This window comes from Cynocephalus volans, chromosome 2 (assembly GCF_027409185.1).
Source record: "Cynocephalus volans isolate mCynVol1 chromosome 2, mCynVol1.pri, whole genome shotgun sequence".
Lineage (NCBI taxonomy): Eukaryota > Metazoa > Chordata > Mammalia > Dermoptera > Cynocephalidae > Cynocephalus > Cynocephalus volans.
The window spans coordinates 231,108,836-231,136,282 of NC_084461.1; the positions used below are offsets into that span (position 1 = coordinate 231,108,836).

Consider the following 27,447-nt stretch of genomic DNA (forward strand, 5'->3'; position numbering starts at 1 on the left):
CCTTGCTCTGTCTTCGATAAACAGTTACAGTTTCTTTAAAAAAAAATATCTGGGCAACTTTGACCTTTGATTCTCAAGCTTTGCAATTGGGTATTTTCTGCCATTCCTTCTTTTTTATTACCGGTCCCAGGTAAATTTACTTTAAAAACAAACACAAAAACAATCCTGTCTACTTTTTCGTGGAAATTAAATGTGATATTTTAAATATAAATCTTGTCCATAGATTAATATACAGGTTCCAAATATTTTTGAGACTCAGTAAAATAGACTTACAGCCATTAGCCTTTTTAAGAGTTACGCTGCAATGATAGAATGACAAGTGACCAGGGAAAGTCTGGGTTAGTACGACTGAATTAGCAACATACTCAGTTTGGAAGGGCAATCAAAGACAAACTAAATCACCCATCTTATGCGACAGATGAGATCATGGAGCTACCCTTATGAATAGATAAAAGCTTTCACAAAGGTGACTTTTAATATAAAAATTTCTAATTAATTTCCAACACTAAGAGATTGTTTCCTGTCATACAATTCTTTTATAGGCAGCAATACACATGCAATTAACATAGATATTCATGACAAAAATTTATCAGGGTACTAGAGGCCTGCTTTTGCTTTATCATGATTGCGTCTGGTCATCCCTCCTATTAGCTGCTCTGGGGTATGCAGGATCATCACTCAATACCACCCCCACCAACACACACACCAAAAACTGTCTTTACTAGAGTTCAGTGGGTGCCAGAAGTCAAAGGGACCTGTTTATGTACTCTGGGAGATGTTATGTTTAAGTTTGTAAAAAATATATTTGAGACCATTACATACTTTAAAGACAGTAATCATTTACACCCATCATTTAATTCATTTCTAAGAGATAATCTAGCAGAGATTTTATTGCAGGGTTTTATGAGTTTTCCAACCCAGAAATATTTCTGCTTGCCTAAGAAAGAGTAGGAACTGGAGATGTCTGTATGATCAAAACGTCGCCAAGCTGGCTGGTCTCTAAATGCTCTGATGTCATTGGCATTCCGTGAGCCAATCACTTTGATATGTGTCAAGCTGAGCAAAAATAAAGCTCAATCAAACATTCACATTTAACATACATATACATGTATATTCGTGTGTGTGTGTGTGTGTGTGTGTGTGTGTGTGTGTGTGTGTGTAGTCACAGTAGAAAAGAGATTATTATAAGAACAGTGTGGATCTTAAGGAATGACTTTCTTCCTTTGCTCTCACTATTTATTTAAAAGGTAAAGAAGGAAAGAAAAGAAAGAAAAAGAGATAAAGCTAATTTAAAGGCTTCATTTCCCAGGGCATATTGGGATGCATTTAAAATTAACAGCCCAGAAACTTTGTGCTGGTCTTGCCACGATGAGGATTGAGTTTCTGAAGATAAGAGTACAAACACATTGTAGACATGCAATTGAAAACACGGTACTGAATCTATACAATTGAATAATAATACAAAATTATTATTATATATAAAATGTTTCACAGATAGCAAAAGATCAAATAAGAATTCCCTACTTCCTGCTGCGTTCCTAGGAGTACTGTGTTCCTAGGAGTACTCATTTGAGAAATGCTTCACAGCACTTGTCTCAGGGAAATATTTTCTGGTTTAAGGGGCTGGAATCAAATCCCTTTGGATTTGGTGGACCACCATTCCCCACCGCCATACACACACACACACACACACACACACACACACACACACACACACACACACACACACACACACACACACACACACACACTTAGGGAGTCATGGTTCCTATAGCACCATTAGATAGATGCAGGATAGATGTGAATGACTGCTGCATACATCAAACATACTGTGATGGGGACGTGGTTACTGACAGTCTTAGCCGTGAGGCCCCACTCAACGTTGTACCTTTCACTCAATCCAGAAGCCAGTGGGCATTCTCCTGCAGTCTGCTTGGCCCTTCCGTTCTCTTTTGGGAAGGTCTGATGTGATCGAAGCAGATTAATTTGTAAAGTACTATAAACAACACTATTTCTCCTCCTGAGGACTTTGCTATTGCTACTTAGAAATAATGAAAATCATTGGAGAGTGATAAACTTACAAATAGTTCATCCTTAACCGACAGGAAGGTGGATATTAAGCCAGAATATAAAACATAGAGCACTTAATGTACATAAGGAATTCAGAAAGAAAATTTTGATTTTAATGCTCCAACATTATTTCTACTATTTCTTATTAGTGTAAGCTTGGTCATATATTTTGAACAACAGAATTCCACAGTGGTCACTGGCAAATTAGAATAACATATGCTTTATAAAAAAAAAAAAATAGACATATCAGAAAATGATTCGAAGTTAAAAAAATAGCGGGTGACATTCATCCTCCAGTAAATAAAGAATATGCAGCCTATCTAGTTACAAATCTCCACATATCTGTTCATATAACAAAGACAAGGAAAATGAAGCAAAATCAATGGTGTCTTGTAGAAATAAGCACTTCCTTGTAGGCATAAGAGCTTGAAGGAACAAGTACTGATGGCTCAGGTGTTTGCCATGCTGAAAGTCTTGACGCTATATGCACTTGTCAGCTGCTGCCCAAAGATGCACATTTTGAGCTTGGACACTTTTCACAGGATAGCATCACATTCCAAGAGGAGACAAATGACCACTGAAAATAACCATTAATATTTGTTCTTTATGTATGGAGGATTTTGTCTTGATATTAATTTAAAAAGCAACGATATCTCTAGACTGCCAGACATGTGCCTGATATTCATGCTCTTTAGAACACACAGGTTCGAAAGGTGGGGGTTATAATTATGTAACATATGGATCTACTTCATTTTTTAAAAATAAGAGTTTGGATCAAGACTTAAGTTTCATCGACAATGTTTTCAGCATAAATAGTATATTAAAATAACTGCAGTGAGTCTCAGAGTATAGACCCTCCTTAATTAGGTGAATTCTGAATGGATCCTTTAGATAAGAAACAGGTAACATTTTAGCGAAAAAATCAACAAGGTTGCGTGGCCTTCCAGTTGTTAGGTAATACTGAAAAATTTCAGCAGAATAACAGATTGGATACTCAGCTTATGGGTTTTTTTTTATATAACTGTTAATTAAGACCATCTTTCTAAAATTTTCCCAAAGATATAGTACTTTAAAATGAGAATATAGGTGATCTAAACATTAAAAAGTTATGATAATCTTTTAAAATTCTAACAGTACCTCTGTATTCAAAACAACAGAACTGTAATAGGACAACTAATAAATATCACAAAACCTTTTGTTAGATACAAAATGTGCTTCTCCCAAAGTGTTTTCAATGTTTGAGACCTTGAATTTCTATTAAGCAGTTCTGATAAAAATATATTAGCATTATGTCTATTATTTAAAAATGTTCTCAAAGAGGAATTTACAATTTGCAGTGTATTTTCAACAAAAACAACTTAACCTGAAATAAGTATTTTATATACTCACTGCTTGGTTCAGAAATAGTTACATTCCCTTTCCATGGAATGTGAGACTTCCACAAAGAAATTTTAAACAAGGATTTTCCAAACTGCAGTAAAAGATATCTTTTATATACTTTCAAATACTGTGCCTTTTTATTTATAACGGTGTAAACATAACAACTCAACACCACCAATAATTTGAAAAAGACTGGGTATGTGAACACTAATTTCCTTGAATGCCCCATGAAGGTAAGGGTAAATAAAACAGACAAATCTTCAGGAAAAGTTTCAGTTCACCTTAGCAGTGGTAAAAATATTGCTTTATTCCAAATGAACGTACAACACAATTTATTGTTCTTTTGGGGGCTTCTTGTGAACTGAAAAGTCTGGACTTTGTGATTTCAACAATTCATTCTTTCCGTATTAACCACAGAAGCTGATGCCTTGGTCCACACGTAGTAGACTTGCTATAAAATAAATACTAATGACGATGATGAGAAAGTTAATGACAACTGTCAATTTGTTAACTGGCTTGTGCGAATAATTTAAGTAGGCATGTTTCAAAATAAACACACATCCTCGATTAACTCACCTTGTTATACTGATATCATTAATGAGCCAATAGTTACTTGTTCCTCTCAAAAGTATTCACATCAGAAGATGGTCTGGACATTGTCAAGAGTTTTATAGGACCCCGCCATGCAAGTGACCTTGATTTAAGAACTTACTAATTGAACTTTATACTTAATGGAAAAATTCAAAGTGAATAGATTTAAGAGGGAAATTTTCTTCTGAATATTAGATTCCCTGATGTTTCAGAACAAATTTTAGCAAGCTCAGTACGCACACACATGCACACACATACGCACGATGAACACATGTGCATACAGCATATGTGCTCGACTAAGTCTACACGCACGCTCGCTTGCACACACACGTGCACACAGGCACACACACACTGAGAAATGCTCCTTCGGAGCCTCTAAACAATCTCAAAGAAAAACATTTCTATTAGCATGATTTTAGTGACAGAACATTGTGGGTTTTTTGTCTCTTTTTCTATAATAACTTCATACCTCCCTCTGAGATTCTCTGCTTTCAAATTTGAGAGAAAGATGGCACATGAGAGTAGTTAGAATTGCCCACAATTACTCCCTCTAGCTCATGTCCTCCTTTGCATTCCAGAGTCTTTGTGCCATTCTTCAAAAATCAAATAGAAAACACTGCATTTGTTAACGTGACATAACCTGTGATGAGGCTGTTGGGTGAATAGAAATTTAGAGGTTGGGACAGGCAAGCCACATGGCAAGGGCCACCTGCTCGCTGGCACATCCGCCCTCAGATACAGCTCGTCTCTTTGAAACCAGGTAACTGCCAGCGCTTTTTCATGATGACACTGGCACTGTGGGACAGAGGGTCTGAATTGCCCACATCTTCTAAGAGCCAAAGAAGACAGTGTTGGGACTAACTGAAACTGGATTCAGAATTCTACCCAAAAGCTTTAGTGGTAAGCTTTATCCATCCTGAAAGATTTCTTTCCCTTTAAAAAAATATTTTGTTAAAAAAACACTATGATATGAGGGTGATAGACTATTTGGTTTCTTCTAAGTAGATGCTCTTAAATTAATGCATATAAATAATTTGTATTTAATTTCCTCTCTTTCCTTTTGAGCAAAGCATAGAATGCACAGATTCCTACATCTTAAGTCACTTGGTCAAGGCAGAGTCTCTTTGTATTTCATTTCTTAAGACAAATTGTGTCTCTCGTTCTGATTTGGCCGTGGGACTCAGGGGGAGAAAGGCTGTGTTTTCACTCACACCGTCCTCGGCTTCTACACTGGCCAGTTCGTAGTCTTCTGACCTCCTGGCATCAGTCAGAATTCGGATCTGCTCCTGGACAGTTTCCAGCAATATTTTCACTTCTCGCTGTTCTGCTATAAGACAATCGCTGACTGGAATGCTCACATTGACAACGTCAGCAGAGTAGGAGTTTTTGCACCATTTGATGCTTTTGACTTCAGAAATCCCTGGCATTTGCATGCAGGTTTCCTCCAGGCCCATTGAGGGGATGATGGGCACAGAACTGGCCCTTGTGGATGAATATCCCACCAGGTCCTTTTGATCCAAGCTATTAAAATAGGGGTTTGTCTCTCTTGAAGGCAGTTGCATATTTATTGATGCATTTTGTTGGGTTTTTAAACCACCAGATGAATACCTGAAAAAAGAAACAAAGTGTTAGGCGTTCTGCCTTCTGCTTTGCTTCTTTAGAGCAATATTCAATCCACAAAGCACTTTCCACATGCACCATCTCACTGAATTCTCACAGCAACCCCATGAGACGGATACTATGTTCCCAGTTAAACAGAGAAGTCAACTGAAGCTCAGAGAGGTGAAGTGACTTGCCCAAGGTCACACAGAAAATAAGTGACAGACTGAGACTCAAACCCAGATCTTCTTACTTTAAGTCCAGGGGTCTTTCAACACACCACAGCTGTATAGGCAGGTGGGATATAGTCTTCCTGACCTCTATCCTAGAATACAAAGTAAATGGGGATTGAGCAGGTAAGTGTGGCCTTCCCATAGTGACAAACAGGAAACCCACAACGGCATTACTCCATCTGTCAACTCGACCCCCCTCTCAGCCCTGGGTTAGTGCAGTAGATTTGCTATGGCCACCCTAGTTTGAGGCAATCAAGAAGCCCGGTATTAAGCACCAAGATACTGCAGTTCTGAGTTTTTTCGCTTCGCACTGATTTTGGGGGCTCCCAATCCAGTGTCCATTGGCACTCCACTCTGTAGGAGATGCCTGACTGCCAGACTGCTGAGCCTGAAGATGCGAATGTTCTGGAGGACATTCTCCTGCCAGAGCAGAGCATGGAGTGGGTTCCACGGGTCCTCTGCCAACCAAGCAGCTCTCCTCACACGGCTTCTGGAGCCAAGTAAGGTCGTTCACCATGCATGGCAATGGCTTACCAAGAATGCCAGCATGCCATTCCAAGTCACTTGAATGTGCCACGATCTGGCTAATCCCCTTCTTGCCTATTCAGGGCTAGGACATTTTCCTCCTCTGAGCTTTCCGGTGGTCAAAAGTGGGACAGGTCAATCGTAGATTCGTAGAAATGGGTTTTGGGACTTAAACAGCAGTTTTTATTCTATATATCTGTTATTTGTCGTTTCTTAAACATTAAACTTTGAACACAATTTAAACATACCCACTTCCACCCTCCATATAATAAATCTAATTTCCTTGACTTACACTATAATGTAAATAAAAATCATGTTTATACACGTACAGAATAATTGCAGAGAAGTATGTTGCATACGACATAGAAGTCTTTATCATAAGGACATGATGGTAGCAGTTTAGAGGTTTGTCTTTCCACCAGACAGTGAGCAAAGATAGGGAACAGATTTAGATCTCTGAGGTGCCATTCCCCCTTACCGTGCCTAGTACAGAGCTGACAATCAATATGCCTTGATCGAACAAGCACATGAGTACGTGAACAAATTGCAGGGTAAACACTCCCTTTATATCCTCATTAATATCTATTTTCAGACATAATAACAACAGCTAACATTTGCGTAGTGCTTTTAAAAATCACTCTCATCTCTAATTACCTCATCGTATTTTTTTTAAAAAAACATTGCAGTTTATTTATTATTGCTAGCATGTGATGGCTGAATAAAGTGGACTAAAAGGCACTCAAATGACCTGCCCCAAATTATACCTTTATTAAGCAACAGAGGAAGAATTTAAACCTGAGTTGTTGTATTCTAAGTGTTACTATTAAAGTCAGAGGCTGCTGCTTAATGGATGTCCTAAGGAGAACCAGAACACCTTTAGGAGGATATATAATCTTTATCCATGCAAACAAACTGTCCAGCCATGTATAAGGAAATCCCCTGGGGGATCCTACTTTCTCTTTAGTGTTATATGACTGAAAATATGAGCCTAAAGATGACTTGATTTAACAAGAAGAAAGGAGACAAATTCAGGCTCCTGTGTTTTGTCCTGGCACCATTCTGTTTGAGTCAATATTATGTATGAAGCAATAGAAAGTCTGCCTACCAGATTCACCAATGGAACAGAGTCAGAGAATACAGCAAGAATAAAATTGTAGTCCACACAGGTATCATCAGAGTGTGTCAGCAGATAAAACCCAATAAGCTGAAATGTGATGGTGACAGGTGCAAATTATTACACCTGAGTCCAAACACTGTTGTAAAAATGTAGAATCAAGGTGTAAATATCTTAGAGGATGTTTTAAAATTGTAGCTTCAACACATCAACAATGTGGCATGGCTGAGACATGATCAAAGACAATTCAAGCTAAACTTGGAGCATTCTTCTAATGGGCCTGAGTGCCAAATTAAGGATTTAGACAGGAAAAAGGAATTATAGATGGCTGTTATGTGTCACTTACCAAGACAGGTATTTAGACACGTGGCTGGAAATAACAAATCTAAAATGTTACCATCACATGAAGGTTGGTTTTAAACAATGAAAACTCTCCAAAATGTGATTCTGTTTAGAATCAGACATGATTTAAGGTCTCAACACCATTACATGCTCTGGAATCTCAGACAAATGGAAGGATCACATTAATTTCCAAACTGAAACAGTCAGGTGGAAATACTGAGTTGATCGGGGTGGCAGGGGAGGCTCTGAGGATTAACGGACGTAACACTGCTGCGCTGTTCCACCAGAGGCATAGTGGTGAGCTGTGGGGAGGGTCCAAGCCCTGGTATTCAAGCAGAAGCTGAAGTGGGAGCTGCATTTCTAAAGGTGATTCTGAGTGAGAAGACTTTCACAGTTGACAGTCAACTTTCTCTCACAAGTTTGACCCATGAGCTCATCGCTCACGGACTGCAGTACTGCTTTGGACTGTCCTTCCTCTCATCTCTCAGCACGGAAATCACAAATGCATTCTGTCTCTAACTATGTGAATCAGAACATCCTTTTAAAGAAGAAATATTCCAACAATCAGTCACTTGGTTTGGTTCCCAGTAATCCAGGGGTCAGGCCAAGGAATTTGTGTTTCTCTAGGAGACCCAGTTCCTGGGGCACATGGCGTTAGAATGGACTGACTACAGAGAACAAATCCACTCTCCCCCCCAAACACCCCACCCCTGAGCCATACAATATCCATAGATATTCCAGTTACACATCATCAGCCATGAATGTGATTTTCTTCACATCCCTTACCTAGTTTAATGGTTTAGATACTCACAAAGGCCAGTATTCAATATCAGTTCTTTTCATGGCTATGTAATACTGGGTTAGCCATTTAAACTCTGCTATATTTACCGTGTTCATCTATAAAATTTCTAAAGAATAACTGAAATATATAAAATTGCTGACTAGGTGTGGTAGGTACTTAGTATATTTTGGATCCCACTTTTATTTTATTCACATATTCATCATTAAAAATCATAATCTTTCCCCATGCCCTCCATCCGACCTATTACTCCTCAACCCCCATCTACTTTTAAGATGTGAATCTACCTTTAATGATTCCATTTCTTTCTTTTCATCATATGAACACATTAGTTTGATTTGCCTGACATAACACGGTTCAGAGCTCTGTGAGCCATTATCATGGTTATCACCAGCTAGGGCTCCAATCAGGAGAAAGGTTTTTCAAGAATCTTCTCTCTACCTTACTTCTTCCCCAGGCTGCACTAAAATAGGTGCTGGGTTCAAGCTGGGCAGAAGCTCATGCCAAGGAGAGATGCCATATACACTGGGAGACTAACTAGCAGACAGCGCCCACATGCTTGGTAAACAAGCAACAGATGGCTGATGGCTCTTGCAAATGTATTTACTCCCCCTCCAAGCTAAGGCCAGATTTGAAGAGGGCCTTTAGCTGTGAAACTCTATTACCAATCCCATTTCCAGTCCAGAGAGACAGCCAGTCCCCTGGGAGTGGCAAATAGCTGTTTTCAAGAACTGAGAATGAGATTGCTCCCTGAGATTCATTGTGCTGAGCACACAGTGACTTATACTTTGAGTCATCACTTATCAACATCGTGTGCATATCACACACAGGAAAATACATGTGGCTGGCCAGCTGGAGAGAATATTCCCAACCCAATGGTGATTGAACCAAAACAAAACCACCACCATGCAGACAATAAATGAGAGTTTCCCAGGAAGTAAAAGACAGCACTGCCTGAACATGCAGTGGGAATCTCTGAGCCCCTGAAGATGCATGTACGTATGGCTCAAGCCTAGATGTAAAGGCTCAGAGCATTCTTACACCTGGAACATGTGGAATGACAGCCGTAACAGAGCCCATCAGAAAGAAAGAAGCATGAGCTGGGACTTCTATCCACGCATAAAATCTCTGAAGTTGATTTTTCCTCACTTGTTCTCACCTCAGAGGAAAAAAAATCATATACTAGGGGTCTTTAAAAAGCTCATGGAAAGATTTGTATTATCTCTTAATTCTATTTTTCCATAAACTTTTTGAAGTACCCTCATATATACATGCTCCTAAGTAAGAAGTATCATTAGTGATTCATAAAGAAAAGTAACGATGAAACGTTATCAGTTGTAATTATAGGCTAAATGCAAGTCTCCTTTCCAAAGAAAAGGCCACAACAAATGCAAACTGCTTCTTGCATTATATGTTTTAGACAACTTGGCTTCTATATTGAATTTGCAACCATCATCCTAAATCTGTGTACCAAATGCTTTTTACAGTCCATGTAGAATTGCTTCAAAATTACAAAACGTAGCCACAGGCTATTTATTTCCTCTCTTATAGTCTTCCTAAAGATATCTGTTGCTGAGCTTTTTCAGACAGGGCACTGCTCTATATATTCCCCTGTGACAAAGAAAAGGAAAAGGTAAGGCTCTGTGAGTGGACTTTCACCTGCTTTGGGCATTAGCTTGATACAGATAGTCTGGAAAAATCACCCAATCCAAAGCAGCATAGTAACCTAGCCTGGCTCATTCAGAGAGATAAAAACTAGATGCAATGAGAACCTGGCTTGAGTGAGGGAACTGATTCTTGAAATTTCTGGAGTAAACCCTGATTGCTTTCCTCTTGAAATTAATGACAGCATATAACAGTTAGTGCCACAATAAACACTGGTACCACTTCGCTGTTTACTATGTGCCAGGTATGAGCTTTTTACACACATAATGTTTTTAAAAAAATCTGCCCAACAAATTTCTGGGGACTGGTATTTTACTACTTAATTTCTAGATGAGAAAACTTGGGCTCAGATAATATAATTTTCTCCAATTTACACAAGTAGTAAGAAGAGAGATAGGATTTGAACTCCAGTCAATTTAAGTAAAAGCTGCCGTGTTTGGCTGGGAAGTTTATGCCAACCAGGTGAAAGATGGCTACAATTCACCCTGTGCTCCACTCACCATCATGCCTTGAGCCCTGTGAGGGTCTGTGTCCTCCAGGGGAGGGGACACCTTTTGCCTGTGAGGAGCAGCAGCCATGGTGTCCAAAGCCCATCCTTGTACCTCTGTACCATGAATAACTTTAGAGATAGCAGTTCAGCAAGTTGTACTGTGCCATTATGTTCTCCATGGTGACCTAAATTTCTCATTCAAGAATGCTCAATGAAAGCAGATACCATGTTCATATCATAGATTATTGTGTAGGGCATTATACACCATATACTGATCAAATAATTAAGTAATTGTTTTTCTAACCTAGGGATAAAGAAACACTTTAGTCCTCCTAAGAAACCTCTATTATTAGTAGTAGTAGTCATGGACAAATTCCCAGTTGTTTTAGAAACTATATAATAACATACTGCCTAGATATCTACACTTTTTTCTTCCTTGTGTTATATATTTTTTGAATCTAACATTTCTCTGATACCTATTTTCATCATATCTATTACTTTAAGTTGGGTTCATCTTTGTTAAACAAAGATAGTGGTAAGCATAAATAGCCAATTAATGAAAAATATCAGTGAATAAAATCCCAAGGAACATAAAACTCAATCTAAAGCTACGGCATTAATGACACTCTCCCTAAATTCCATTGCTTTTAAGACCTACCCTTGGCAAGGTATCGTATCCTGGTCTGGGATCCTTGATTCTTCGAGTTGCTGATATGCTGGTCCCACAATTCCGCCCAGCCTACTTCGGGGCGAAGGGGGTGTTCTCCTGAAGGCATTTCTATGGAGCACCCCGCTCCTCTGCCCTGGGCTACAGCAAGACGAAAGACTCCTGCTGGGGTGGGGGTGGGGGGGAAAGAGAGAGAGATCATAGCAATAGCCTTGCAGGTGTCTGCTCAGACTTCTCGAACACGGCATTTGCTCCCCAGATTCTGCAAGTTCTAGGCCAGTCCCATTCATGAATGCATTCCATGTGCTAGGAGGGGATCAGGAGTTGTACAACCGATTTTACCTTTAGAGACACTGAGACAAAGAGAAGTTCCTGTGTTTATGGTTTTCCCATTTAGAGCACAATTGATTAAAATAATTGCAGCTTTCCAGACAGAGATGAGAGACCGACTTAAGGAATTCTCAAGCTCCTGGCTCTCATCCACCTTGATTATCCAAGCCATAGAATCTGTCTCTCTAACAGGAATAAAAATGGTCTTGTTATTAGACACTGACAAGGACTAAGTACAGGAAGCCCAGAAGGGATTTATGACGAAATTTTCACTTGTTAGTGATAGAATAAAAAACTTTAATTTAATTGGAATTCCCTCCTTAATATATGTGGTTAAATTCTCAGTTCACTACCCCAGGTTTTCATCAGTTTTAAGAAACTAAATTGTTTTTCTTTTGTTTGCTTTTAATAAATGGCTGATTAAATATTTCATTTGACTCGTACATCCAAATACCCAAATCTACATGTACATAGATGCCATCAAAGGACAAAAAGTGTAAGTAGGATGTACCATAGGACTTAACAAAGTGAGACACCTTACAAAGATTATATAAGATGAAAGAACGAGGCTCCATGAAAATGAATTGCTAATTCGAATCATCACCTATTTTGTATCTATTCCCATCTCCATCTCACTGAATTTTCCCTACTGTGGACTGGCGAGAAGTTTGTTCCTTTGTGGACACTCCACGAGATGCCAGTTTATATGATCAAACTGCTTCTGCGGTGTTCAGATAATAAGTGAACTAAGAATTTTATGCTGTACCCTCATTTAACTCTCAAAATATCAATGCAACCATACACATACAAGGAAAGATGGAAAAAAAAAAATCACGTTCTAAAGGAGCCAGTCTCTCAAAGGAATTTTACCTATATTACTAAATTATTTGAAGTTCTGTCACTTTACTTTCTACTTTATAAACACAAAACAAAACTTTGCATATACTATTTAAAGTCAGAGGCTGAGGACCTGACATTTGTGTGCTAGTGGCCACTTTCCCAGTTTGGAAAGGTGACTGATTATTTTTATATTCCTCAAGCCAACATTGACTTCCCGAGTTTGTGCAAACACCGAATCGTATCTGGCAACCTGGTTACACCTTCATTCCTTGCCATGCTGCTTCTCGTATGTTGATACCCAAAATGCCTAACAACAATGGCCATCTGGTTAGGTCACTAAGCCAACAAGTTTAAGGAGCTCTCTCATGGCTAATTGATTTCCCTCCATTTCTACTTCTGTCTCCCTTCCAGTGGTGATTACGGAGTCTGCAGGATATGAAGGCTTGGGTGCTATAGTTAGCTGCATCTGGGTGTGAAGCTCAGGTCTGTGTGTTACTAGAAGCATGATGCTGAGGGAGGCAGTCAGAGTCTTGGAGGAAAATAGACAGCACTTTAAATTGGGTCATTTGAGGAGATCTTACTATTTACAAAGGCGTGTTCACTCTTTGAGAGACAGGGAAAAAAAAAAAAAAGCAACCTTGTCACTTTACCTGACAAGAAGCTGTTACTATCCCTGTTAGTGAAGGAACAAAGAGAGGGAGCTGTTACCAGAGACAGAAAGTGAGTTGTAAAGGAGAGGGCTACCAAGCAGCATTTGTGGCCCAGGGAAGAGGGAGTTAGCTGAGGCCACCGAGCAGGGAGGGAGGGACAGAAGTGTCATGACCTCATTCTCCTTCTGTCCTTCCATCTCTTGCCTGTGCCTCACATTGAACCAGCTGTGGCTGGAAGACAAGGGAGCCTGCAGCCCTCATCATGCACAGGGCCAGGCGAGGAAAGGGAGAGACTAGATGGGGCCGAGGATGGAGAGGTGGGGGGTGGTAACAGGAAGATGTCAGCTTCATACTTGAGTGCTTTCGTAGGATTGCCATGGAGGTTAAAAATGATAGCGTGTAAAGTGTCTAGCATGAAGCCTGGCACATAGCAGGTGCTCAACACAGTGAGTTCCTCTCGTTTCTCTGCCACAACTGGCAACTCAAAGGATCGCCCTAATCACTGAAGACCCTGGGCTTCGTTTACCATAAAAAACCTACATATATGCTTGCTATGAGCTGCATTGTCAAAATATAATGTGATAAGCACGACACGCCAGAATAGATTTCTTTTTTTTTTAACCAGTGGGTTGTTTTTTATTTGTTTCTGAACTAAACATTAGAAAGAATGGCTTTGAATGAATAGCTTTGTTCTATAAATGAATTAACCTAATGAGTCATATTTGCAGTGTACTACAAGAAATGAATTATTCCTAGCTTGCCATACTGTCACAACAATAAAGTCTATCAGTAAGAACTAGTGACCCATCTCAAAAAGACAGTTCTATACCTATTGGTCAATCAACTCTTCAGGCTTTCTAATCCAGTGGCATTCACAATGTTATGGAGCAGCTTGCAGGATATGTAAGTCAGTGACTGGGTTATCAGTCATGAGAACGATTAAGTATACTGCATGTTTTACAAAACAAAAGCTATGATGTATTAAACTACAGTTTACAAAGTTCTAAAACACCTTATAAATCAATCCTTGCTATCTATCAGAGCACAATATATGCCACTAGACATGGCAATGTCATTGAACCAAACAAAAAAGAAAGTCTTTTAAAAGCATCCTTATTAAATCTCGGAGTGATTCCTCAAAACCACAGTAGAGGACAAGATTAGGAGGAAGCTTATAAACAGACAGGAAATGGGGTACTGCAGCTCAAACACATTAGAAGCTGTAAATTTCTTTTTATCTCAACCTTAAAATGTTTATGGAAAAATATAGTAGTAGAGCAATATTATACGAGATTAGTTTACTTGACTGGGTGGAATACTACTTTAACATGTGTTATAATCAGCAGGGGCAATACTATTTTGGAGAAAATATTCAACCTAAAGGGCTGGTAATTTTGGACTGATTTCCCTAATTAAGACAGCTTCCATTAGGTCCTGTGAAATGAAATGCTCTTTTCAAAGAGAAATATTCTGTAAATGCAACAACTGATACAACCTAAAACTCACAGTTAATAGCTAAAGGAATTTTCCAAAAGCCAAACATAGTTCAATCCTGAGTGATACTTAAACCATTTTTTTTTTAAATTGGGAAGCCCTGGATATTCAAGTCTCTTCTCATGTACAATGAAAATAAAAATCACCCTCAAGTGCTGAGGATTAATGCTGAGAGTGACTGAAAATCTCAAAGTAAATGTGGCCAGGAACAATAAAATCCTTTTCGTAGGATGCATTAAGAGGCAAGAGAGAAAGTAGTTTCTTTTTATAATGTATGTTTCTGTCATGGTGTTGTGTGAAGTGTTGTCAAGGTATGTACAAACAAAGGGTCAGCAACATGTTTCTTTCACTGCCAGGAACAGCTGTTATCTATCTATCTATTTATTTATTATTTACCTTTTCCTTTTAAAAATTTAAATTAAAAAAAAATTAAAATACATACTTGTCTAAAAGAAAAGGAACTTAATATCTTTGGACAACTTCCACAAAGATTGAGCTATACATTTTGACATGCATAAAATATTGTCTATTTTAGCATTACTCCCAAACTTTGCCAGTTGGTTGAGACTAAACATCTTCAATTTTTAGAGTTCCAGATTCCTCGTGTATAAAAACACAGAAGTGTGGACTAGAAGATGCTGAAGACCATGTTCAGCTTTACAATATCATTGAGTGCATTAAATAAATTTATTTTTGGCTTTCTCCCCAAAGAGCCAATTTCTGTGGTTAGCTTACAAGGAAGTGCCATCCCATTGATAGTAGAACTTATAGACCCAAGGAGAATATTTGTGAGGTTTCCTCCTCCTGGAAAGTTTCCTTTGTGAGAACTGTGTCGGAAGACCTGAAGCATGTCACACCAGCCGCCTGGGGAAGAATTAGTCATTAGCTTTGCAGACTGGGAAAGGCAGCCTAGGAAAGTCATGTTTTCAATAGTTTCTCAGGATGCAATTGTTTCATCCACTGGTCTGTATTTACAGTTTTGATGGGTGTTGTTAAAAGGTCCTTCAGGCTTCTTATGGGAGCACTGCTGCCTGCTGGGGAAGCTGATATCTTTGGTTTACCTGCTCTCAGCTGCTTGAGAATCTCCTCCATGGAGAATTACAAGAGAGGCAGGAACAATCATCTCTCTTGAGTAATGTTGCCATTAGTTGCACATGTTGACCTGTGTATACACGGTATGAACATATGCACGACTGCCATGATTAGTTACCTGTACCTGTGGTGTTTGACAGATTGGCTTCCTCTGTCAGGAGAAGGGACCTCAGGGAATGACTGGGGGCCACCAAAACTCGACTCCATCATCTTCTCCAGCGCAGTCATGGAATGCCTTTCTGCCTTTGAATACTGTGGAAAATCACATGCACAGAGTTGAGCTGGAGGATACGTCATGAGAGGAAGGCCTGTAACACCATAGCTGGGCATGAAAAAGTTACTGGAATGTCACTTCCTCCTGATAAGGAGAATAATAGAGACATCATTTACATCCCATTTCTCACACACTTATTATTGTCTTCCCCCAACAACCTTCTCTGTGATTAGGTCAGTTCCATTCACGAGGGTGCACTTCAGAATCCTAAGTCTGTCTTCTCATTTCAGTCTACACCCCTTTTGTATTTGACAGCCAAAAAGCTTTTACAATTATGTTTTATTCAATGTATACTTCACAAAAAAAAAAGAATTAGGAGCTGGGCTACTAATAATAAGGACTCAATAGCTGTTGATTGGATGGACCTCATAACATTCTGAGAATCATGGAGGTCACTGACTGAGCATAGCTGCCCACACGCACCACTGCTTTTCCCTGTCAGCCTGTCACCAGGTGATTACCATGTCTAACAAGAGAAGCTCATGAGCATTTCACTCTGTGTCGCTCGTACCCCTTTCTTTCACCTGTGGCTGTAATATCTCATAAGGCACTGAAGCCGAAAGAAAGCCTATAGAGATGACGCCTCAAGAAAAACTTTGCCCCCAGAAAAATATCACAGGGAATCTCCATGAGCCAGGAGGCTGATGAGTTGAACACTCCCTGGACACCTGGCACTTGAGCAGGCAGTAAGTGGTAGGACATTTCTCTTCTAGGAACTCCAGATAAAAGCTTTCTTCAGAAACGGTGTTTTCAGGTTGGCTGGTTAGCTCATTTGGTTATAGAGGGCGGTTCTATAACACCAAGGTTAAGGGTTCGAATTCCTGTACTTGTCAGCTGCCCCCACCCCCCACCAAAAAGAACATGAAATGGCACTTTTAGAATGCTAACCAAACTAAGAGAGAGTTTGGAATCTATATGTTTAGTATCCAAGGCGTTATCAAGCTACAAATTTTAAGTGCTATTCTGAGCAACTATAAAACTATAAAACTCGCTAGACTTATTTTTTTTTTTTCATTTCACAAGCAAAGAAGCCAGTATTAGAGGCACAGACATAAAAAAAGCAAGAAAGAAATCAAGCTCATCAACCTTTTTGAACCTCAAATCTATGTGATGGGATAATAAAATCTCTTTTATAGGATTGTTGAAAAACTTAATGAGGCAATACTTAATGCACTTGAACTGTTGAAGAGAAGGATCACTACAGTAATGAAGATGACACTTTAAGATGGTTTCTAGCCTTTAGGAACATTATCTCTAAACTACAAGAAACTAAGTAAGTGTCAGAAATGGAGACTGTGTTCCAGCCTAAGTGCCATGTCTAATCAACGGATAGTGGCTGCTCAGAGTCCCTTGTTTACATGGATTCAAAGGATGACTTATAAAATAAGAACTAGAAAGTGTTATAACCAGAAGAAAAATGAATACAAGAGGAGAGAGTGGGATATATTTTATTATAAACTCTTCGTAAAAATGTAGGTTTTAAAATTAACACTTGAAACTAAATTCCAAATAAATTTCAACATGTCTGAAAGTTACAGACAAGAAGAAAAAATAGAAGAGAGAAAGCATGATCACTTTTAAGAAAAAATCTTGCTTGTGCTTGTTGAGAATGAGATTCAGATCAAATACAATTGCTGATGAATTTTAGACAGTGATAAAAAAATATACGTAAGTGTGTAATAAAAATTAGATATCACTAGACTATAAGAAATATAAAATATAGAAATCGCAAAAGAGAAAATATTAAAAAATTAATTCAATAAAAACTAATGAGGAGGGGTTGTAACAAGAGCATGGTAAACTGAAATAAATATGGCAAAGGTAAGTGTGAAACCACTAGTGTTGATGATAACTGAGAGTGGTTAGATTTAAATATTAAAAGACAGATTCACACATTGATTTAAAAATTTCAGTCATCTACTATCTGGAAGAGCTCATTTGAAAGCAACAGAGAAAAAGATCAACTAGGATGGGTAAAGATACACCCTGCAAATTATAGAGAAAAAAACACAGTCTATAACAGTAATACTATAAAATAAAATATGATTCTTTACAAAATGTGCTTTAAAAGAGAAAAGAATAGATATTTCATATTAATAGAAGGAACAATCAACCAAGGGATAAATATTTATAAATTTTTATCTGCCTAACAACATAGCTTCAAAAATACAAAGTAAAACTATCACTGCATGAAGACCTTAACAAATTCACAATCATATTGAGAGCCTTTATTACATGTTATAGCAACACGTGTAGTATCTCAAGTCAGAGGGGAAAATACAGAATTCAAGAATAAAGGTGCTGAAGGAATTGACATCCATGAAAATAAAACAAATTTGTTTTCTGTCTTCCTTCAGGGAAAAAAATAGGTTAATTAAGGAGCTAAATATAAACAGAAATATACTAAACATAGTAGGAAAAATATGGGGTAAAGACCTTAGACATAAAAGGTTTCTCAACAAGCTTAAAAATTATAAACCATTAAAATTCTGATAATTTAATTACATCAAAATTAAAAATCAGTGCACTAAAAAAGATTCTATGAACTAAAAGAAATTATGTGGCAGTGAATATAATTGCAGATAATAGTAATAGTTAAAGCCTTCACAGAAATCAATTGGAAAAAGTGAAGTGCAATAGTATGAACAAGAATTTCACAGATAAATAAAGACAGATATGCAATATGGGAAGGTGTATGCCACACTCATTGTAAGTGGATGATAATCAGAATAGAGAAAATTAAATTTTAGAAATAATTAATAAAGGGAAAGATCTAGGAAAAGTAGATCTTTTCTGGTGCCAATTTATTGGGGAACAAATTGTCAATATATTTCAAAATTTTAAATAGATGTACTCTTTGATTCAGAATATTACTTCTGAAAATTTTCGTCTTCATTATAATTGTGAAAGTTCAAAATGATATAATAACCAGGGTATGTAAACAGTGTAATTTTTAATAACAAAACTGAAAAAAAAAATACAAAAGAGAAACTGTGGAATATACTATAAAGCACATGTACTTCACAGGGCCTGGTTTTCCAAAGTCTTGCAGTTTCAAATATTGATCTTGCAGAGGACTGGAAATTTTCCTCAGGCTATAAGTCTCTGACATACATAAGATAAAGATTTGTGGCACACAAGGTTGCTGGCTCAAGGACAGACTAGTTACTGATTGTTATGTTAAGATACTGAGAAATTACTGTAAGATCACTTAATTGTCTACTGGAATGTCATCTGGCTTGTTTCACTGAAAGTTACCAGCCGATATCATTAAACCATAACCCCACCTATGTTCTCTTCCTATAACGTCCTGGTCTGGAAAATAAATGCAGGAAGAGATCCCCAATTCGGGGTTAATTCCCTGAGGAAGGGATGCCTCTTGCTGGAGGGTTCCAGGGAAGTTAACCACTTCAGGGCTTTTCACTACTCAGAAGAGATGGGCTTTGAGTAATCCTTTGCGTCTCCATCACCCAGGGAAAGTGGGGTGACAAATCCATGGGGGGCAGGCAACACAAAGCAACAAGAAACGATTGTAAATAATAAGAATGTCCATGAATGAATACTATACAGCCATGGAAAAGAATGAAAAAGCAAGGTACAAAAAGTATGTATATGAATTCATAAGGAAAATTCAAAAAATAGATGAGTATATATTTTTATACATGTATATATATATACATATATGTTTAGTTTTGCATTTACATATATAATGCAGATTTTGTATGTACATTATATAAATGTATATTTCTACGTGTTTTTGTGTGTGTTTCTCCTATAACCCCTCAGGATGCAGATTTTAAAAAGTAAACTATTAACTGTTGATTAGGTGTTACCCTTGGAGAAAAGTATCTGTGGGTATGAGCTATGGAGAATACAAAAAATGTCAAGGTTATGTACTTATAAGTTCAAAAGTTCCACTAAATATTTTCTTTTTAAGTACTTTCAAAATAAGGCTCATAGTGGCAGTAATGACCATGTCTGGAACCAGAATCTGAATTCTACACAATGGACCTGCAGGAGCTAGTCAGACGTTTTGCAAAATGGAGTAAATTGACACAGAATAAAAAGAAGACATAAACATAATTTGGAAAAAGTAATTGTTTTCAACAACACCAAAAAAGAAAGATCCAATAAATGATGAAAATACCTTCATGTGTGCTTTGTTATTAATTAAAGTTGTGTATTATGAACAATCTATGGAAAAAGTCAGATGCATAGACGTGTTTACTGAAGTGTAACCAACATCCTGAATTTATATCTGACTTTCAGTTTCTACAAAAGACTTATTAGGATTTATTTGTTTTTTTCCTCACAACTTCCAATAATGTGGTTTAAAAGACAAAGTCAGTGCCTCTTTGGCCCAACTACAGAAACAGGTGAAATGCTGTGGGCACCTCCGTGGTGAACTAGAGAAAGCCAAGTCTCTGCTCAGCAACTGAAGAGGGCTACGGGGCCACACTGGCCAACTGTTTCTGGAGCATCCAGATTTTCTAGAGAAATTGCCAAATCAATAAAAGTCAGTAACTCCTTCCTTCCTTCCTTCCTTCCTTCCTTCCTTCCTTCCTTCCTTCCTTCCTTCCTTCCTTCCTTCCTTCCTTCCTTCCTTCCTTCCTTCCTTCCTTCCTTCCTTCCTTCCTTCCTTCCTTCCTTCCTTCCTTCCTTCCTTCCTTCCTTCCTTCCTTCCTTCCTTCCTTCCTTCTTAAAAATAATGAATGCCTAATTCAGCTTTGGGGCCATTAGTTCACAGTCTGTGCTTTGAATCCTGAGAGATGCAGGGCCTTGTCCAAAATCCTGGATAAAAGTCAAAATTAAAATCAACCTTTTACTTATCCTGCTTATTCATAATGTTCATAAAGGATCTTTACGAAATCTTTTCTTTCAAATGTTTGGATTGTTGTCATATTGGATAGTTGTTTTCATTTGTAATATTTTCGTTCATTAATACATGTGGGAGCACTTAAAACAATCTTATAACTTGGCAACCCTTCAAATTGATATTCCATAAATGCTGATTCAATATAAAATTAGAGATAGCTTCCAGTTCATCTTTGACAAGAGCTTGGAAGTCATCGCTGCTGTCTTGAGGAGGAGGAAGGAAACGAGCAAACTGAAAATCAATGACTATTCTTGTACCCATCAGATAACTGGGGTCACAGGGCAAGCTACCGTCCTAGAATCTGGAGAGGCAGGTCAATGCAGAGAATCATGACCAAGATCAGCTTAGCTGTAGCAGAGTCTGCTGGAACCACAAATTGGTCGAGATGCTTTAAGCAATAATTTTGACAAGATGCTGAAATCTGTATGTTTGCTGGAATGAGAGTTAGGATCATTTAGGGGATGCAGTCTTAGGGAGGGTACCCCTACTTTCATGGGTTTTACCTCCAGGAACCGGACGAGGTTCTCACAGTGAAGAAAAACAACAAATAATATCACCTCATGTTTCTGCCAGTGGAAGGGAAAAAGTAACCATTTTGAAATACACACAGAGTGCTCTCGCCAACAAAAGCCTAATTTTTGATGAATAAGACTTTACCACCTGAGGGAAAAGCATTTCCCTGACCCCTGACACCTGTAGCCTTGCTGCCCCACATTAGGAGAGAGAAAAAGTGAAGAAATACATGTGACAGCCACAGCCCAGGGACACAGTCCCACTAAAAAAATGAAATATAATCATAAGATTGCAGAAGACTTCTTCTCCACCAGTCTTTAACACGACATCAGCAGGGCTCTACTGTAGTAACACTGGATCACAGCTGAAAAAGTGGTAAGACACAGACTCTGTGTAAGGAGCTTGTAGGAATACCCAAAGACATCAGTGGAGACAAATGAATAAATAACCATAAACGAAAACAAAAACAGCAAACAAACAAAAGGACTAGAGAATTTTAATGTCCCTGGCATCTACCTGAATAGCAAACATTAAATAAAACCAAACTATTAGCCAACTTAACATAAAACCTTACACTAAAGGTCTGTGTTTATCTCGGTTCCTATCATAATATATTATGCACACCTTTTAACAAAAAATCTAAAAGACAAAATAAACAACAAAAAAAACCCCACCACAATCTGAAAAGACAAAGTGCTGTGGATTGAATACCACCCACCCTGCCCCCAAAAACTCACTGAAGCTTAATCCTCACTGTAACTGTGGAGGGTGGGAAATCCTATTATGTTAATTGAAGGAGGGGCCTTGAAGAGGTGATTAGAATGTGAGGACTACACCCTTGTGAATGGATTGATCTATTCATGGAGTAATGGGCATGGTTCGGATTCCATTAAAAGGAGAGCCCGTGAGAAGCTTAGTTGTCTTGCTGAGCCATTTCACCACGTCATACGACATGTGGCTGTAGTGCCACCACCAAGAACAAGTCCATCACCAGATGTGTTCCCTGGCAATAAATATTGCAATAAATAAATAAGCAATAAATATTGTTTGTTTACAAATTACCTAGTTTCAGATGTTTCCATTACAAGCAATAGAAACAGACTAACACAGAAAATTGGTACCAAAGAAGTGGGGTGTTGTTTATAACGAATACTTGAAAATAAGGAAACAGATTTGGAACCGGGTGTTGGGCAGAGGCTGGAAAAATTTGGAGGAGCAATCTTGGAAAAGCCTAGATGCTAGTGAGGGTTTAAAAGACAAGAAGACCAGGGAAAGTTCGGAATGTCTTAGAGACTGGTTAAGTTGTGGTGAACAGAATGCGGATAGAAATATGGAAATTGAAGGCCATGCTGAGGAGGTCTTATATAGAAATGAAGAAGAGCTTATCAGAAACTGGAGCAAGAGTCGCCCTTTTTATAGAGTTGCAAGGAACTTGGCTGTGTTCTGTTCATGACCAAAAGTTTTATGGAATGTGGAACTTCCAGATGCTGAACCAGGGTATTTGGGAGAAGAAATCTCTAAGCAGCAAAGCATTTAGTCAGCTGCACGGATACTTGCAACAGCCTATGCTGAGTTATGCACCACAAAGGCATGAGGTAAGGCCGAAATTTATAATTAAAAAGGAAGCAGTGGGTAAAAAATTGGAAAACTCTCATCCTGGCCACATAAAGAATGAGCAAGTCTGTTCAAGGGAGGAAACCAAGGGAGTAGCCCAGAGTTTGCTAAGGAGATTACTACAAAAGGAAGGGTTCAAGAGAAAGGGAGAAATCTCTTGAAGGTATTTCAGAGATCTTCAAGGCATCACCTCCCAGCATGAGCCATAGGCCTAGAGAGACAGAATAGTTTTGGGGAACAGTCCTGAGTCTCCCTCCCTGGGCTTGCTGCCCAAGACTACCTTGGGATGCTGCTCTCTGAACCCTGGCAGTTCCAGCTGCCCCAGCTGTGGCTAAATTAACCCCAGGAGTGGCTGGACCTGCAGCTTCGGAAGATGCAAACTGGAAACCTTGGGGGCATCCATGTGGTGTTAAGTCTGCAGTCTCAAAGAATGCCAGAGCTGTGCCATCCTGATTTCAAAGCAGGTATGGAAAAGCCTTGAGAACCCTGGGAGAGATCTGTCACAGAGATGGAGTCACCACAGAGAGCTTTTGCTAGAGCAGTGTAGAGCAGAAATGTGGGGTCAGAGTTGCAGTGCCAGCCTGCAACAGGTAAAGCATGGCTGGAAACCAGGAAAGCCATAGAAGTAAGGCTGCCCAGGGATGTAGGGACCAACCCCCACACCAGTGTGTGGAGGATGCCAAACACGGAGTCAAGGTACATGATTCTCCAGCTTTGAGATTTTATGCCTGCCTTGCTGTGTTTCGGGCTTGCTTAAGACCTGATACTTCTTTCTTTTGGCCTGTATCTCCCTTTTTGGATGGGAATATGTACTCTATGTTTGTCCTACCGTTGTATCTTGGAAGTAGATAACTTGTTTTGACTTCACCGATAAAACTTTGGAGTTTTTGAGTTAGTGCTGGGACAAATTAAAACTTTGGGTCTATGGGGAAAAAATGAATGTATTTATATGTGAAAAGATATAAGTTCTGGGGGGACAGGGGTGGAATGGATGCTGGTTGCATGCTGGTAGCTCTACAGTTCTGGAGTCTCCATGGAAGTCCCACTCCCAAGGATCCACCAGCCATGGCCCTGGTGAGGGTTCTCTGCTGCGACTCTGACCCCACCTTTCTGTTCCACATTGCTCTAGCAAAAGCTGTGCAATGACTCCATCCCTGTGACAAATCTCTTCCTGGGTCCCCTGGCTTTTTGCCATGTGATACTCTGAGTTGCTGTAGAGCCACAACCAAGAAGAAGGCTGTCACCAGATGTATTCCCTGGGCTTTGTACTTCCCAGCTTCTTAAATTGTAAGCAGTAAATATTGTTTCTCTACAAATTACTTAGTTTCAGATATTTCTGTTAGAAGAAAAAGGAATGGACTAGTACACAAAGTAAGCAACATAACTCATATGTCACAGAGATGCTGGAATGATCAGACAGAGAGTTTAAAATAAGGATGAAAAATAAGCTAAGGCCCTAAAGGAAAAAGTAGACAGCATATAAGAACATGTGGGTACCGTAAACAGAGAGATGGAAACTCCAAGAAATAATCAAAAGAAAATGCTAGAAATCAAGAACACCAAAACAGAAATGATGAGTGCACTTGATAGGTTTATCAATAGAAAAAAAGAAAAGAAAAACAGAAGAAAATATTTTAAATATATGAGAAAATTTCATAATGTGTAACATATGCATTATTGTAATACCAGGAAAAGAAGCGAGAATGGAGCAGGAAAAAAAAAGTTGGAAGTAATAATGACCAAGAACTTCAAAGTTAATGACAGATATCACAACACCAATTCAGGAAGCTTGCAGAACACCAAAACACAAAGCATACCAAAAAATGACACAATGGCATGTTACATTCAAACCAAAAAAATAAATAAATAAATAAATAAAATTGAAAAAAGGAAAGAAAAAATAACATGCCCCCCAAAAGCCATAGAATATGAAATTAACTTTACCTGTAGAGGGAAAACACTAAAAAAAAAATACAGTGGGCTTCTAATCAGAAACGATTCAAACAAGAAGGGAGAGGAAAGAAATATTTAGTGTTGAAAAAAACCCAAAAAACAACACCAAAGTAGAAATCTATCTCCAGTGAAATTATCTTACAAAGGTGAAGAAGAAATACTTTCTCAGACAAATGAAAACTGAGGAAATTCATCAGCAGCAGACCTGTCTTGTAAGAAATTTTAAAAGATATTCTACAGGGAGAAAGAATATAAGTCAGAAACTCAGATCTCCATAGAGAAAGAAAGAGTGTCAGAAAAATGATACAGGTAAATTAAATATTTTATTATTCTTATTCTTAATAGACCAAATAGAAAAATGTTTGTTCAAAGTAATAATAACAATGTATGGTGTGATTACCACAAGTTAATGATTGACAGCAATTTTATAAAGAACAGGTAAGAAGAATTGATAATTCTCTCTTATAAGTACCTGTACTAGCTACAAAGTGTTAAAGTGTTATGGAAAATAGACTGAGATTAGTTGTAAATGTGTTTTGCAAACTCTTGGGCAACCACGAAAAAAATATAAAAAGAAGAATAATTAATATGGTAAGAGGGAAGAGAATATATAGAATGCTTAATTAAAATGAGAGAATGAAGAAATAAAAGGGAACAAAAGAAGTAAAACAAGTGCAAAGAACAGAAAACAGTCACAAACATGCCAGACAGATATTAACCAAACTGTATCAGGAATCACTTTAATTATGATTGGTCAAAATAAACCAAATAAAAAACAGAAATTGTCAGAAAAATATATCATACTAATACTGATTAAAAGAAAGGCGATGTAGCTATATTAATTTCAGACAAAGATGATTTGAAAACCAGGAAAAGAAGGATAGAAGTATCATTTACCTAATGATAAAGAGGTCAGTTCCCCAAGAAGATAAAACAATGCTTAACATCTATGCGCCTAACAACAGAGCATCAGAATACATAAAGCAAAAATTGATACAACTGCAAGGAGAATAGACAAATTCACTACTACACTTGGAGAGCTCAACACATATCTATCAGTAAATCACAGACGCAGCAGGCCGAGAAATCAGTAAAGATACAGTTGACATGAATAGTACTTTCAGTCAAGTTGATCTGACAGACGTTTGTAGAATACACCTTCCAAAATAGTAGACTACACCTTCTCAAGCTCACACAGAACACTGATAAAAGAGAAACCACATTTTTAAGCCATAAAATACACCTTATGAAATTTAAAAGAATAGGAATATAGTCAAAGTATATTCTCAGACCATATTGGAATTAAACAAGAAATTAGCAACAGAAAGATAGCTGGAAAATTCCAGAATATTTGGAGATTAAACAACACACTTGTAAATGACAGAAGGGTCAAAGAAGTCTCAACAGAAATTTTAAAATACTTAAAAAATAAAATTATGAAAATAAAAATACAACTTAAAAAATTCATGGGAGGCAATGATAGCAGTGATTAGAAGTAAATTTATAGCATTAAGTTCTTATGTTTAAATAGAAGAAAAATCTCAAAACAATAATCTAAATTTCCATTATGTTAAGTGAAATAAGCTAGGCACAGAAAGAGAAACATTGCGTCCTCATTCATAAGTGGGAGCTAAAAACAGAAAGAAAGTATAAGAGAAGGAAATTTACAACAATCACAATAATTTGTTGACCTTTCAAAAGGAGAGAACGAAATTGAGGGTATCAGAGGTGGGAAAGGTGGAGCGGGAGTGAGGGTTAGTGAGAAATTGGTAAAGGGCCACAAAAATGATTGCATTCTATAATGTCGAATATACTGATTTTCTTGAAAAAAAGTACAATTAATTTATTTTAAAAAAAGAATGAAAATGAAAAAAAAATCTGAATTTCTACCTTAGGAAACTAGAGAAAAAAAGAGCAATTTAAGCCTAAAACAAGCAGAAAAAAAGAAATAATAATAAAAAAATTGAGAAGAAATCAATGGAATGAAAACAGCAAAACAATAGAGAAAAACCCACAAAAGCAGAGCTGATCCTTTGAAAATTTCAAGGTTGGTAAATCTCTGGTCAGGTTAACTCAGAAGAAAAAAAACAACAACAGAGAAGACTCAAATATTACCAATAACAGAAGTAAAAGAGAGGCCATCACGACTGCTCCTATAGATAGAAAAAAGTTGATGAGAGAACCTCTGAGTAATGGTATTTCCTCCAATTTGATGTTAGTTGTAATGGACCAATTTCTTGAAAGATCTAAACCACCAAAATTCATACAAGGGGAAATGGGTAACCTTAATAGTCCTGTATCTGTTGAAGAAACACAGCTATGAACAGCATTAATGC

General features: G+C 37.9%; 1 protein-coding gene across 4 annotated transcripts in view; it reads right to left on the minus strand.

Moving 5' to 3' along the window:
- Nucleotides 1–5,141: 5,141 nt before the first annotated feature.
- The window catches only part of NRG3 (neuregulin 3), a 1,080,861-nt gene continuing 1,058,555 nt past the window's right edge, over nucleotides 5,142–27,447 (minus strand). For 2 of the 4 annotated variants that reach the window (XM_063086301.1, XM_063086300.1), the window contains exons 7-9: nucleotides 16,006–16,133; nucleotides 11,467–11,637; nucleotides 5,142–5,649 (exon numbers count right to left, since the gene is read on the minus strand). In XM_063086301.1, the coding sequence (XP_062942371.1) occupies nucleotides 5,142–5,649; nucleotides 11,467–11,637; nucleotides 16,006–16,133 (807 nt within the window). Of the gene's footprint in view, nucleotides 5,650–5,893; nucleotides 5,966–11,466; nucleotides 11,641–16,005; nucleotides 16,134–27,447 lie in introns of all 4 variants that reach the window. The other 2 variants (XM_063086299.1, XM_063086303.1) reach the window with 2 other exon arrangements.